The sequence below is a fragment of the Etheostoma spectabile genome, chromosome 6 (genome assembly GCF_008692095.1).
Source record: "Etheostoma spectabile isolate EspeVRDwgs_2016 chromosome 6, UIUC_Espe_1.0, whole genome shotgun sequence".
Lineage (NCBI taxonomy): Eukaryota > Metazoa > Chordata > Actinopteri > Perciformes > Percidae > Etheostoma > Etheostoma spectabile.
The window spans coordinates 24,263,609-24,279,635 of NC_045738.1; the positions used below are offsets into that span (position 1 = coordinate 24,263,609).

The 16,027-nt window shown below is 41.4% G+C and overlaps 1 protein-coding gene and 1 long non-coding RNA gene across 2 annotated transcripts in view; one reads left to right on the forward strand and one right to left on the reverse strand.

The window, feature by feature from the left end:
• Nucleotides 1–355, reverse strand: part of LOC116690682 (uncharacterized) — a 20,643-nt gene extending 20,288 nt beyond the window's left edge. Inside the window, exon 1 of the long non-coding RNA XR_004332331.1 lies at nt 345–355. This is a non-coding gene — a long non-coding RNA (uncharacterized LOC116690682). The remainder of the gene's footprint in view (nt 1–344) is intronic.
• Nucleotides 1–11,240, forward strand: part of ube3d (ubiquitin protein ligase E3D) — a 37,312-nt gene extending 26,072 nt beyond the window's left edge. Inside the window, exon 11 of the mRNA XM_032517796.1 lies at nt 10,647–11,240. Coding sequence (XP_032373687.1) covers nt 10,647–10,667 — 21 coding nt within the window. The 3' untranslated portion in view covers nt 10,668–11,240. The remainder of the gene's footprint in view (nt 1–10,646) is intronic.
• The last annotated feature ends 4,787 nt before the right edge of the window (nt 11,241–16,027 follow it).

Here is a 16,027-nt window from a genome sequence, read left to right on the forward strand (position 1 = left end):
TCTCAATCTAACCGGGAGTAATGCATTGAAGAAGGAATATTTCTTTGCAATGAAAAAAACCAATTCAAGTATATATTTTGTGTAAAGATTTCACAACATTAAAGGAAATGTGCTCTTCATTCTGATGGACACCTTCACTACGGATTGTACATTTTTCCTTTTCATACTTAAAATACTAATATAAGGACAACTGGTCCTGCACTCTAAGAATAATATGCTCCTCTTTATTGCCATGTCTCATACTGTACATGGATCATCTCGTTGTGTGGGTTAGGGCTGGATAATGTATTGATATTATATCGATATCGTCTTAGATTTTGGATATTGTAATATCGTAATATGACAAGTGTTGTCTTTTCCTGGTTTTAAAGGTCCATTACAGTAGAGGGATTTCATTTTCTGAATTTACCAAACTGTTCTAGCCGTTTCATTATTTGCATTTACCCACTTAGTCATTATATTAACATTACTGATGAGTAGGTCTGCACGATTCGGGGAAAAAATATGAATCTCGATTTTTATTTTTATTTTTTATTTGCTTAGAATTGATAATAATAATAATAATACATTTTATTTTAACAGGCCTTTATAACAATCAAGTGCGCTTTTTTTTAAAGGAAATAAAAGACAGACTATAGGGAAAAATATAAAAAGTCGTCTAGGAGTCCTTCCAATAACCACCAAAACAGATAAACAAAACAAAAAAATCAAAACAATAACAACCAAACAAACAAAACAGTTAAGGTCGGTATTACAGATTAAGCGGAGCTGGCGAAACAGATGGCGTTCTTCTTCTAGTTAGGTTTGAACAGCAGGGATCGCGAGGAGTGCGGACTGGTTTGGGCCTTGGGATTGTGAGCTTCCAGAGGGGGGAGAGAGGGCTGAAGGCATATGGTCAACCCACGGTGAGATGACCGTCGATCCACTGGGGGCCAGTGAGTGGACGGGAGTTGTAGAGGGCGATCCAGATCTGATCGTTTTGTGGAGTGCGGGTGTGGCTAGCTGCAGGAGGCAATGTTAGGAGTTATGATAGATATGAGAGGCGTTTTGCCTGTTATGGATGGCTTTGAAAGTATGGAGAAGGATTTTTAAATTGTATCTGAATTGAACGGGAGCCAATGGAGCTGCTGAAGAACCGGGGTTATATGATGAATGAGGGTGTTTCTGGTGATGACCGAGCTGCTGAGTTTGCAAGGAAGTGAAGTTTATGGAGGGATTTTTGAGGAAGGCCAAAAAGGAGAGAGTTACAGTAGTCATATCACGATACTCTGCCACAATTTTTTTTCATGACCATGACAAAACAAAATGGCAGTACCAAACATAGATTTTTTTTTTTTTGACACCTCTAGCACATTGGGCATCACCACAAGCCTGCAAACACAGAGGCTTCGATGAAGAGAAGGGAGAGCTCTAAAACCTATTTTACACAGTCTGTTTAAAACTCACAGAAGAAAGTGGTTTGTGATGCAGTCGGCTCGTAAAATGAAATGAAAATCAATCACTAAAAACTAAAAAAAAAACAATGCTTTTTTTTAAATCAGAGTTATTTAAAAATTAAATCGTGAACATTTTTATACCGATTAATTGTGCAGACCTATGGATGAGTATTTATCACAAATCTCATTGGGTAAAGATTTAGTGAAAGTACCAATAGTCAACACTACAATATCAATATTGAGGTGTTGGGTCCAAATTATCATGTTTATTTTTTTATTTTTCTCCATATCGCCCAGCTCTAGTGTAGGCGGGGATTTTCTTTGCCTTGGACAGCTTTAGCATCAGTCTTTTAGCATGATGTTATGTCATCAAGTACATATTCAGGACACATTTTACAGGATTCTCGTTTAAATACAAGTCAGCTGGATAAGTAAAAAAAAAAAAAAGAAGAAAAAGAAAATCTGCGACAGCCAGTTTTTTCAAACAACAAAGGAAACTTACGTTGGCTTAGTTAGCTAGCTACAGCTAATAAAATCTGCCAGCAGTTGCTATTTCAGGTAGAAAAATCAAGGGTCATAAGCTAGAAATAAAGAATACATTTTTTCTACCTTTCTCTCTCTCTTCTACCTGTCTGAAAGGAAGAAGTTATTCAAAGAGTGCTTCATATTTTGAGCGTTAAATATGCCATCCTTATCATTGTAAATTGCATATGTGCTGTAAGAATGGAAAGCTTAGCAACAGTAATTTACAGATTCAGTAGGTAACTTTTATTAAAAAAAAATTAAAAAAAAAGGATGTGAATGATGTTCTTCTGCCAGAACCAATCAAAGCCGCAGTAACGCATTGTCAATCACTGCTCGTAAACTTGGCGGCACTTATCAAATATGAATCAAGATTCTGTTACTGCATTGCCTATTTATGCCCTCAAATGTTTTCAGACAAATATTCCAGTGCACTGTTTAGCTGTAAAAGGAGAAAACTTGGCCAGTGGGCGTGGCTTGACTTTAAGCAGAGCAAGAAATAGGCAATGCTGTAACATTATCTTTTTTTATCAGCGCTGCCTAGTGTGACAGTTGGACCTGAGTTCCCGACCAGTCATTGGCACTGCATTAGAGACTCCTCGGCTCCGATTGGTGGTTTTCGTCTGGGCACGCTGGGATCTTTTAGACGCCATTAGAAACACCAGGAGGAGACAGAAGAACATGAGAAGAATGTGATTTTTTTTCTTTCATTATATCTGTCTCATGTACTACTGTCAGGATATAGTGACAGTTTGAGCAAACTTGACACAACTTACTTTTATAAAAGTCAACCTACTGAACTTTTAATGGGCCGTGGGTTAGTGAACAGTCAATAGTACCAAAGTTCTGCAGTTGGTTTGCTAATGATGTATTGATCTTCCAAATGGCTATACACAGCACCTGTACACACTGCGGCGGGATCACAGTCCAGCATGCCCCTAAGCAGCTAAAGCCTGCTATACCAGGCCTGAGAAAAGGGGCAATGTGTTGTATTCTAACAACAATGAATGACTAGGATCTTGTGGGTTGGGGGAGGGTGATATTGGGCTTTGCTGAAATAGAGAAGGCTACAGATAGTATCTGTCTAGTGGTGGAAACGGTTACAGCAGTAAAAAGAGTGTGATAAATGGACACATTTGAACACTTCTTGATAGTAGAAGCATGTGCTATAGGCAGTAGAGGACTGGCAGAGGACAGGAAGGTAATGTGATCATAGGGCCATCTAGAGTTACCAGAGATGGTCTGAGAGCGTCTTAGAGTCTCTGTTTTAAAGACAGTATGTCAGGGTGGCCGCAGGTCCTTAAAAAGTCTTAAATCACGTTTCCTAAAATTAAGGCCTTAAAAAACATTAAATTGTCTTAAATTCAGGTTGGGTAGGTCTTAAATATGTTTGTGTCATGTCACGGCGAAAATGCAGGCATTGTCGAAATTTTTTCCCGGTAGGCTTTGCGCTGCTTTGTCGCGGTAACATAAGCCCATTATGTACGCCCTATCCCCTGACCCATCTGCTATCCCTAAGACTTAACCCTCCAACCAATCAAGCTGCTTCGTGCGGGTGTTGGCGTGGCTGTAGTCAGTGAGATTTGTAATTTCGCGGGATTCGTAATTTTGCAGCATGCAGGTGATACAGCAATTGTTAATAGCTGTCTAGAAACATGGGGAAATGCAAGTTCAGTGACAAATGGCTTGAAAACAACGAGTTCCTTGGTTAGTCGGTGCCTGAAAATGCTTATGAAGCAAACTGCTTTATGTGTCGGAAGTGTTTCAAACTTAGGCCAATGGGATCAGAGCGGTGGATCGCACGTACAAAGCAAAAAACACAGACTACGTTAGGCATGCCAGCAACCCGCCATCGCTAGTTTCTGCTCCACCGCTAGCAACGATGTCAACGCTACAACGTAGATGTTACATGGAAATCCACAGACAACAACGCCAGCTGACCTACGAGCATTTGTTTGCTCAGCCAACACTCGGAGCAGAGGGACGGGGGGGGGGGGCTGAGGACCGTGACAAGCCACAATATATACAGGTCAAATGACGGGACTAAAGAAGTGTTCCAAGCAATGCTTCCAGATTCAGGCTTGTACAGTCATTTACCTCTGGAAAAGACAAATAAGACCGTGGCTAAATTTGGATTGGCGTCATATAAGGACCTCCTACAGAAGTCCAAAAATGCGGTGCGTTTGTAATTATGTTCGAGACACTGAACCAGACAACAACAAAAGCAACAACTGGACTTGCATGTGCGTGTATCGTTATAAATTGGTAAGGACACTCTTTTGGGAAGCTTTCTCAGGGCCACTCACTGTTTTGTTTTGTTAAGAATATGAATTGTTTTCCAAGTATATTCACAAAAGCTCAGGAAGACATAAAAACTTGAACAAAAAATGGTCACATGAGACCTGAAAACACACATATAGATAGATACACACCACCCCCACACACACACACACACACACAACACACCACACACACCGCAAAACACTCAACACACTGCTGTACCTTGTCCATGATTCCTCCACACTCAACCCATCCATCTGAGTCTTTGCATTTTTACAGCAGCTGGAAATTGGCATTTAATTATTTTTTTGTTCAAAAGGAACAGTGTTTTTTTTTTATATTCACTTGATGTTATTTCACTTGATGTTATAACCATTTGTTCAAGGGACCCAAATGTTCTGAAAATTTTGTAATAATATAATTAGGACAGCAATTACATTTTGTGTTTGCTTTCAGATTACACACATTAAGTCAATGTTCTTAAACTCAACCGATTTTGTCATTTTACCTGACTTGGGTAGTTGTGTGTTTACTTGGAAAGATTACTGTTTATTTCCACTTAGTATTTCGATCGTAAGTTTGGTCTTAAATTTAATTTAGAATTGGTATTAAAATTTAACTTGTTAATACCTGTAGCCACCCTGGTATGTAGTGGGATGGCATTACGGCGGATTATGATGATCTGAAGAGATGCATCTGCTACAGACAAGATGAACATGTGAGAGGGAGAGAGAAAGACTATTCCCTCTCATAGTTTCCACTACAAAGCACTACAAGAAAGAGACAGAGAGAAAAGTCCCCTCAGTCAGCTAGTCCTGTCCCCCCTCAGCTCCCTCCCCTCACAGACCCTAGAACCTCAGGACACCCCTCAAACCATCCAGCCCAACCAAATCTTCTGCAGACAAAAACAGAAGTACATGACCTATTGGAAAGACACTACTAAACGTCAAAGCAAAATGGATTGTTACCTCGTCCTAAACCGACAGTACCCAGTAGCTGAATACTTGACCACCATTGTGATTCACTCTCTGACCAGACAAAAATTCAAACATCTACTTGGAGAAAATAATGTCAGCGCTGTAGAAGCAGCGAGATATGTGATTGCATGTCACAACAACGCATAATATCTGGAGGGAGGGAGGGAGAGAGAGAATGCCGTTCACCTTTTTACGAGTTGATGAATCACTGAAACAATTTTGGAAACATTATTTTAAGTTGCAAAAAGTTTTCTACTGTCGCTTGAAAGGCCATCAGGGGAAGCAGCACGGGTGGGCGTGAGACAGGAGACTTAACCCAACAATTCTAAATCACTTATTTGGAAGAGATAATGAAGGGATATTAAAGGCCCAGCACACCCACATTGGCGTTTTCACTCATTCTGGCTGATTAAACCTCTGCTCAGGTTGAAGTGGAGCTATACTGAGAGCTCTGAGAGATCAGCAAACTCCATACACTAACAGACCTGATACTGTATATCATAGCAGTATAAGCAAATGGAACTGGATTCCATTTGGGTGAGCTAGTTCCTGGTATTGTACATGCTGGATCACCGGCATGGGACATATTTTTCCTCCTTACCTGTAGTGCCTGTTAACCTTTATCAATTAAGGTTGTATTGGTGTGAGTTATCCAGTGTTGAAGATAATCGGCCATAGAGATGTTGGCCTTCCCTCCAGTATAATGGAACTAAATGGTACTAATATCTGAGCTAGCTAACGGTACAGCTCGGTCGAGGAGGGCGCCGTTAATGCAGCATGAACCTCTCCTCTATGAATACACTTCTTTCTTTCTTAATGGTAGGGTTGACGGGTGTAGTTGGGTAGAAAAAAAGAATATTTAACTGCTCACAACCGGGTCTGTGGATTGTCTTGAGTGTAGGGGTCAAGGTTTCTGGAAAGAGACATTGCTGTTGAGTTTGTTTTATAAATGTATTTGTTGCCACCTACCCCAGCTATAACAGAACTAACCCAAAGTTTGCAGGTAACTGTTTTGTTGTGTGTCTGTGTGTGTTTTTATGTGTAGTTTTCAGCCGTGCGAGTAGATCAAAGGCTGCATCATAAGCCAGCCTGTTATTATTCTGCATGTGGAATGTCTACTGTTGTCTGGGCCCCTGTGTTCCCCGCCCTCCATCCTTGGGCCTTCCAGTGTAATGGGCTGTAAAGTGGCTCAAGCTCTCACTCTTTTCTAGCCCAGAAACACCTCCCTCCTCCCCTCAGCTCATTAAACTCTTACTCACTCCCTCAGAGACAGCATGTAGGTTAGACAGAAAGTGATCCCCCCAAAAAAACTGCTTTACCGTGTTGTACAATGAAGAACTGAGGAGATGAATTGATCTTACATCACATCAGTCTTTCTGCAGTCCACACAGCTTCTCACCAGGAGCGGCTGCACTTTGTCCAGATAAATTACTTCCCCCGAGACGCGCACGTCTCGATTCATTGCACGTGGACCAATGGATGAGAAGAGGAATTAATCAACAGAGCAGGGGTGTGTGACGCTGTTCTTCATCAGTGTGTACATCGGGATATCTCCGCCCAACTATTCTTTATTTTATAAAGGACAACGCACGAGCTAGCCGGCTAATTTTCAACTTTAGTCTTTTGGCCGGATGATTTTAGACCAGAGCAACAGGAAACGACAAGACATCAGTACAGGTTAAACTAGACGGACAGAAGTCGACAAGACACCATACAGACAGCTACAGCAACACATAAGCTGTTCTCAGTAAGCCATGCAGAGCTACAGGAAGCAGCAAGACAATAGCACAGTTACACATCAACAGTATCCCCATTCAGTCGAAGAAGCCATGCAGGCATCAAAACACAGGCCCGAGCCATCTACTTGCATTGCATTACATGTCAATTAGCTGACGCTATTATCCAAAGCAACTTACAGTTTTTTTAAAGCAGGGCTGTGATTGGCCCTTGCAATTTGTGTACAATTCTGATTGGGTAAGCAGGAAGGTGACTGCCTCCAACAGCTGATTCCATTTAGGAAAAGAGCATTGATTAAATTAGGTCTTCCTGAAGGAATTTACGCTGAGCTATATTTAAATCAGGAGTGGCTATTTGCAGATATGCGACAGTTAAGCAGAAAAGTACATTTATTAGGATAACAGCTGAATTGGTTACGTGTGCACTGATTAAATGTTAGGGCTTCCTGCTCGTATGTATTTTGAATGATTCTAAATTGCAGATTCTACGCATACGAGAATACTTTAATTAGTTGGTTGAAGTAATTACACACGAAGGAGCACATATTTCAGAAAGAACAAAGAGGTTTTTGCTAACAATCAACTCAAAAGTTACAGAATGGGGCTTTAAATTTGGATCATGTCCTCGACACCCAAGGATGAGAATAGAAATGCGTCGTTATACGGGTCGTCCCTTTTGGAAGGAGTACTTGCAGCAACTAGTTTCTTTTGTCATGTTCTCCTTTTAGCACACCTCTTACTGTCAGTCCCTTCCTTTCATGTGAAGAAACATTGTCTGTGCTGCTTGCCAAGTGTTTAGTGTTATTAGCAGTTCCCGGCATAGAGCATCAAAGAGCATGAGTCTTCATGTGTTAATACCCAGACATTAACCCCTGTTCTGTCACGTCCCATCTTTAACTAAAGAGCTGTTACGTAGAGATGGAAAATGAAAGCAAAGTGTATCTCTTGTTACAGCTAGATGTAGTACTCTGAAGGCTTTGCGGTGAAGTTTCATATTTCGCTGTGCTTTTCAATGAGATCAAAGAAGTGTAACACCCTTAAGCAAATTATCATCAAGGGAAAACCCACTGTCGGCGTGACTACCAGTTCAAAGACCTTCGTGTAATCTGTACACTGTTACCTGGGAACCTTTTTTTTGTGTGGCTTCTCATAATCTAAACAGTTGATTGGACGTAAGATGTACATACCATGAGCAAGTGGACAGTAGTGAGTCTTCGGATACGTCCTTTTTTTTCATTTTCATTTTTTTCTTTTTCTTTTTTATTGAATTAAATTACAAATTACAATTTACACTCTGTGTACACTTTGTTACTTTGCTCAGGACCTATTCATGCACAAATGAAGTGATGTCAGAGTGAGTGGGCTGCCAGCTGAACCAGCACCCTGAGCGGTTGGGGGGGGGGGGGGGTATGGTGCCTTACTCAAGGGCACCTGGCAGTGCCCATGAGGTGAAGTGGCATCTCTCCAGCCACCAATCCACACTCCGTACTTTGGTCCACATGGGTACTTGACCCGGCGACCCTCCGGTTCCCTAAAACCCAATGGTCTGCTTCTTGGACTTTTTTAAGTTGTAGACCACTTTAAAGTGCCCATATGATGAAAATCATTGTTATTATCATGTTATTTTGTGTCTCTGGTGCTTCCTCACGCATACACACTTGGGGAAAATAACTTCCTATGCTGTTTTGAGTAAGATACGGTTTCTGAATGTCTTCTGTCTTCAAGACGAGGTGGCTAATCGTAGCATGATAGCTCGTTATCAGTGTCAAAACACTGCAACAGCCACTAGTTGCCCATAATCTCCAAAAGAACTACTTCCTGTCCCTGCTCTGCAGGTATTCAACAAGTGTCCCTGGTCTAGAAGAAGTCTCCCAGCTAATCCTGCCTTGGACTGACCAAAGCTGGAGAAAGAGTTATCTAGCTGATGGGATCTTACCGAGCTACTGAGCATGTGCAACTCCCAACAAAGATAGGATAGAATCTATCTATAGTGAGATGTCCCACTATGGAGCTAAAACAGAGGCCTAAACACACAGGGTGAAAACAGGATCTGCAGCAAAAAATATAGTGTTTTTTGAAAATGAAACCATGTAAACCTATTCTGGTACAACCTCAAAATACAATTATGAACCTGAAAATGAGCAGAATATGGACTCTGTAAAGGCCCTAAAATCTCTCAATTACTAATTTCCATCTCCCAAATCGCAAGTAAGTCTTTCTCCCTGCTGATGTTTTTTCACATAGAGCCTAGTTAGCTCGCTGTCGCGGAACCTCTGCCAAACCAGCTTAACGTCAGTTAAAGGTTAACTTCAGCCCAGCATGGTTCTATGTGAAAAACACAGCAGCGGAGAGAAACTTATGTGGTGTGGGAGTTTGAGGTGAACTCGGGGAAAGCCATTACGATGGGTTTGTGGTCCCACCGGATGTCTCGGAGCAGACTGTGGGTCTGGAAGAGAGATGTCTCCATAGCATTCAGATTATCAGGGAATCACGCTCTCCTTGCCCCCTCAACTCCAAAGAAAGACAGACATGACGTTGAAATTGGAAAACAGTCAGTGGGGGAAAAAATAAAAAATAAAAAAATAAATACTGTCAGCGTAAAAAAACACTCGCATGAAAAAGACAAAGAAAAAATCGGATCATCAAAATGCAAACACTATGAAAATAAAAGATTGTTTTACTGTCTGTGTTTTATTTTTCTGTGGAACTTTTTTTAGTGCCAATATAACTTTCCAATACAAGTGTTTCAATGCCAATGTTTCCTTTTTCAGTTCTGGTTTTTATTTTCAATGCCAAATTTAGTTTTCAATGCCAAATTCTTTTAACTGTCCTGGCTCCGTAACATTCCAGTATCTTTCTACGCAAGTTACATATTCACACTTTGGGGCTTCCCAGTGCAGCCACGGCTCCAGTGTTAGCCGTATACAGCTCCAAAGGAGGAGTTGTGGGTTTTGTGCCTTGCTCAACGGCAACCCAACAAAACAAACCTTTCCCTTACTTCGTTTTCCCGGCTTCAACCTAGCAACCCTCCAATCGCGGACCTTCTCTCCGCCATCTAGACTCCCATTGCTCTGGTTCTTTATCCCACTTTGTTTTCTTGCTCTAGGACTCACAGGAGCTCACTCCAGTTGCCGTTTGTTATCATTTGTGTGAATTACCGTTGACGCGCTTGAGTGGTGAGCAGACATTGGCACGGGGACGGAGAAGACAGGACCTTGAGTGAGGCAAATGCCCTCATCCATCATCCCAATATAGAGCCCTCAGTGGAGCGCAACCATTGTCTGCAGCAGGCAAACACCCAGGAATAGCAGATGGATGGAGGGAGAGCGAGCGAGCCAGAGAGAGAGAGGGAGCAGAGGGCTGAGCTGATTTGTTTTCTGTGCTTTGTTTATCCGTGTGTGTGTGTTTTTGAAGATGATTAAATCTCTACCACCTGTGGTGTTTTTGTTGTTTGAACACAGTAATTACAGATAATGTGTTTCAGTCGATCAGTACAAACTGGAGTTTTCCAAAACGCTAAAATCAGTCTATTTTTATTTTAAGTATCCACATAGAATTTAATCTTTTTCTTACCCTCCTCCTCCTCCTCGCTCCTAGTACTTAAATGGGTTAAATTCAGAGATTGAATTTCACTACAATGTACTGTATGACTGGATGTGACGAATAATAAAAGCTTCTTCTTTCTCTCTTCTAAGGTGGCGTACCTGAGACTGTGAGGCCAAACGTCCAGTGCCAAGAGGTCAATGCTCCACACGTCAATCTTGGATAAGGACCTGGGACAGCTGAAAGCTGACAGCTGTTTTTTTATTTTAAGGCATTTTTGCCTTTAAGTAATGGGACAGTTGTAGACAGGAAGGGAGAATGGCGCGAGAAGGGGAAGACGTGCAGAAAAGGGCCGCAGGCTGGAATCAAACCTTGGGCCGCTGCATTAAGGACTGAGCCGGGGGGGGGTTGGGGGCGCGCACCCTCTACTGGGGCGCCCGGACAGGAACCTTTTGTTAACATGTACTGTATGTTTGTATATGTCAATGTGATATCCTGCCCAGCGTTCCAGTAAGTATGAAAATAGAGATTACTGCAGAAGGAAAGTGTGTCATCACCTGAAACAGATTCATGTTGAAACATATCAACACATATCCAGTAAATGCAAAAGTGGAAGAGAATGACATCAGCTTTTTTTTCTTTTATAGAATAGATGATTATATCTCGTTGTAGTTGTTAAAACTTTTAATCCTTATCATAGAAACAAAAGGGATTTCCTTTCTATGATCCTAATGTATAATTATATCCAAAAGTATCAGAGTGGGTGAAAAGCCTGTATGTGAGCATTGTCTGTCTGCCCAATCCTGATCTTTGTTTTGTATTTCTCTTACCATTCTCAACAAAAACAGATTAAACTGTTGTATCTTTGAAAGTATCACCTCTTCCTTTCTATCTACTGGAGAGCACTGCTGGTTGATATGTGGGACATTGTTCTTGAGTTGGCTTTTGATGAAAACTTATTATAGAGGCACTTCAGCCCCAGGATTCAGCAGTACATCCTCCACTTGAGCATAATTACAGCTTGTGGAGCCAGGAAATGTGCATGTGTGTGTGTGTGTGCGTGTGTGTTGATGGTATTTATGGAACGAGTGGTAGCGAGAATTATTGAGGAAATGCATGGTAAAACACTCCACCTTTTAACGTTCATCACGATATGGGCTGGTCGAGTGGCTCTTACAGTATGTCAAAGTACTTTTTACACATTAGTGGTCTGAATCTAGGGATGGCAATGTGGGTCTGTCATTTGGTCGGACCAACACTTTGGTTTAGACTAAAATATCTCAACTTTTGGATGTGCTGCTATTAAACCTTTATACAAACATTCATGGTTCCAGGAAGATGACTCCTATGACGTTGGTGATCCACTAGTCTATGTCCACGACGTTCCACTTCCAGGATTGCTCTGGTGCTGCTGGAAATTCCACCGGATGTCCTTGATTTAGGCCGGATGTCGGTCACCTTAGGCTTTCTTTGTGTTGGTGCTCTAACCTCCGGTGGATGAGGACTATGGTTACCTGGTCCTCAGATCTCTGCAGGGTAAATCCAGACCCCTAGCTAGACTATCTGTCCAATCTGAGGACTATGGTTACCTGGTCCTCAGATCTCTGCAGGGTAAATCCAGACAGCTAGCTAGACTATCTGTCCAATCTGATTTTTCTGTTCTACAACTAAAACTACTTCTGAACTTACACGTTCCACCATAACAAGTTCCTTCCCGAGGCTATTTTGCAGCGGTGTCGTTGCTCCGTACGGTGCTTAGCAACGTCCAAGACAATTATAATTGTTTTAAAGAAATGCCAATAAAAAGGAACATGTTTTTCTCCCATCCCAGAATGCTGTGTGGACTAGCCAGACCCTACTATGCAGTGCTGTAGATGTATATCAGATGGATTGCCATGGAATTTGCAACACACTCACGGTCCTCAAAGGTTGAATTTTCTTCATTTAGATGATTACTTGCCTTTTTATCTAGTGTCACCATTAGGTCAAAGTTTTCACCTATCTAGGGACATTTCTCAAATGTCCCATGACATGGTGCTCTTTGGATGCTTTTATATAACCCTTTGTGGTCCCTAATACTGCATCTGAAGTCTCTTTTATATAGACCTTAGTGGTCCATAATTACTGTATTGCAGATCTTTTATATAGACCTTAGTGGTCCCCTAATACTGTATCTGAAGTCTCTTTATATAGACCTTAGTGGTCCCCTAATACTGTATCTGAAGTCTCTTTATAGACCTTAGTGGCCCCTAATACTGATCTGAGTCTCTTTATATAGACCTTAGTGGTCCCCTAATACTGTATCTGAAGTCTCTTTTATATAGACCTTAGTGGTCCCCTAATACTGTATCTGAAGTCTCTTTTATATAGACTTAGTGGTCCCCAATACTGTATCGGAAGTCTCTTTTATATAGACCTAGTGGTCCCCTAATACTGTATTGAAGTCTCTTTTATATAGACCTTAGTGGTCCCCTAATACTGTATCGGAAGTCTCTTTTATAGACCTTAGTGGTCCCCTAATACTGTATCTGAAGTCTCTTTTATATAGACCTTAGTGGTCCCTAATACTGTATCTGAAGTCTTATATAGACCTTAGTGGTCCCTAATACTGTATCTGAAGTCTCTTTATATAGACCTTAGTGGTCCCTAATACGTATCTGAAGTCTCTTTATATAGACCTAGTGGTCCCTAATACTGGTATCTGAAGTCTCTTTTATATAGACCTTAGTGGTCCCAATACTGTATCTGAAGTCTCTTATATAGACCTTAGTGGTCCCTAATACTGTATCTGGAGTCTCTTATATAGACCTTAGTGGTCCCCTAATACTGTATCTGAAGTCTCTTTTATATAGACCTTAGTGGTCCCCTATACTGTATCTGAAGTCTCTTTATATAGCCTTAGTGGTCCCCTAATACTGTATCTGAAGTTCTTTTATATAGACCTTAGTGGTCCTCATACTGTATCTGAAGTCTTTTTCCAAAATTCAGCCTTGGTGCAAAATTCCAGCCACTAGAGCCAGTCCCACAATGAGCTTTCCTTAGTATGTGCCATTTATGAATCTGTAGCTTTTGAGAAAGAGAGTGGTGGGAGGGGGGGCAAGGTGGAGGCGGGGGGTGTGGCCTTGACCAACTGCCACTTTGCTCGTATGAAAATCCTGATGTCTCTCTCTCATGGGGGGTGGGGCAAATTCTCTGGGCGGAAAAGCAGAGAAAGCGGAGGTAACCTTGCCCTTTATGACCTCATAAGGAGCAAGATTCCAGATGGGCCCATCTGAGCTTTCATCTTCTCAAAGGCAGAGCAGGATACCCAGGGCTCGGTTTACACCTAACACCATGTCTAGCCACTGGGGGACCATAGGCAGGCTGGGGGAATCAAATTAATGTTAAAAAAACCTCATAAAGTGAAATGTTTATGCCATGGGACCTTTTAATATAAACCATGTGCATTGGGACAACATTTTGTACAAACATAAGTTAGTATTAGTTTATGACTAAATACCTGCAAAACGAAAGACATTCTCTTCAGCATCAGCTGTACTTTGTGTTCAGTGTTGATTAGGAAATGTTAGCATTAGTGCTGTCAAATGATTCAAATATCAGTTAGTTTAAAGCCCCGCTGCACAGTACAGCCTGGGAGCATCTAGGCTGTAGACTCTTAGTTTTGTTTCTTTGTAAGATAGATGTGTGTTGGGTTTTAAAAATTAAACACTTTGCATATCTGTTGTATTAAACAATTTCCATTTACTTTATGTATACCCTTCAGCCAGATTGTCTCAATACTGATTAAGCCAGTTAGCATTCGACTGCCTCACACCAACCCTTCATCTAAAGAACTGATTAGGTCATATCTATCATGTAGTAAACATGAGACAGCTGATTGTCCCCACCGGAAAGGTAATTGCTGTCCCAGCCTTTGGGAGACGCCATGATTGGAACAAAGAATGTGTATTCTGGTAGTTTGGAAAGAATTGACACCTGTTTTGTGGGATCCTGTGGCCGGGCGTGTCCTCAATCCACATGGATTGAGAAATACCGCCTTTCTTTTGAAGACGTCTGACCAATAAGGAGAGTTTTCACTTGAGGAACCACCCTTTAATTCTAGGGAACAAATTTGTCTTATTTCGAAATTTTCAGGACTAATCTCCCATCAGGGAGAAGCATGGATCAAGTCCGCTGCTGGCAGTGTTATGTTTTGTGTTTTATTGTCTTTGTCATATCATTTTCATCATGCTGTTTCATTAAAGTTAATTCTTCATTGGAACCCTAGCCTCACTCCTTCTTCAGAGATTTAACAAACACATCGTTAGATAATTATTACATCTTTTAATCGTTTAGTTTTTGATATACATTTCTGAATTTATCTCAGGATGTGCGGATCAGTGTCGTTTGAAAGCTCAAGATTGGACCATTTTGAGAGTTAACCAGCTAAACTACCTGCAGGGCTCAGTCAGTTGAGTAAAACCAAATGATCCGATAAGCTGGAGTTTACGATTCCCACACCTGTGCTTCACGGCTTGTGAACGCGACATCCACTCTCCGTAGGTTTTCTCCGACCAGCAATGCAGCATAAAATGTACCTGAATGTCTATTTTTTACAAGCTCTAAGCAGAAAAGAGGGGACTCATTTTTTTCTTCTCTTGACTGCATGCCCGGATCGGCTGAATGCTGACGCGGCAAGTGACAATTACTTTTAAAAATACAAAGACGTATTGTGCCCACTGAGGCGGCAAAGCAGAGAGCGAATTGCTAATTAAATACATCCAACGCTGAACCGTCATGGGGTTCTCGTTTCCTTTCTGCCCTTTTCTCCACAAGTGCAAATGAAGTAGGCTCTAAATAACCCATTTATTTCAAGCCCGCTGAGCAGAAGGCGCTACTCCACATTACTGGCTGCTGCTGCTGTTTTAAACACGCCGACAGACACAGTCACCCAGGAGCCTTGAGGAGCTGCAGACGCTCTTTGTCTTTCTTCCCTTGATGGACAATGGAAGTGTCAAATTAAAAGTTTTTTTTGGCAAGTACACCGCTTGCTGTTGACACCGTGCTGCTCATTAGCCTTTTCAGACATGAACAATCTGAACAAAGGTCTACTCCATATTCAACCCCGGTAATTACTTGTCCTCGGTTGGAGGACAGTTTTTGCTCGCTTCCTATTTCCTTTTTTTTTGTTTTTACTGCCTATTCCTAACATCTGCACACATACTTATATATGTGAAAAAAGGGAAATGATATCCAACTGCCGTACTTAAGCACAGTGGTGCTTTAAGCTAAACTGAGTGTGGTAACTATGCTCACAATGACAATGCTAACATGCTGGTAATGTATACCACGTTCAACATCTCAGTTTAGCGCAGGGGAGTTAAACTCAGCTTCCTAAAAGGGCCACTGTGGAAAATGAGGATCACATCCAGGGCCAGACATGTTGACTTAATTACTTTTATGTCATTAAAAAAGTCAAAAATCTTTTACTGTATTATTGCAATGTCATATAGTCTACAAAAATGTTGGAAATGCCAAAAAATGTAAAAAAAAA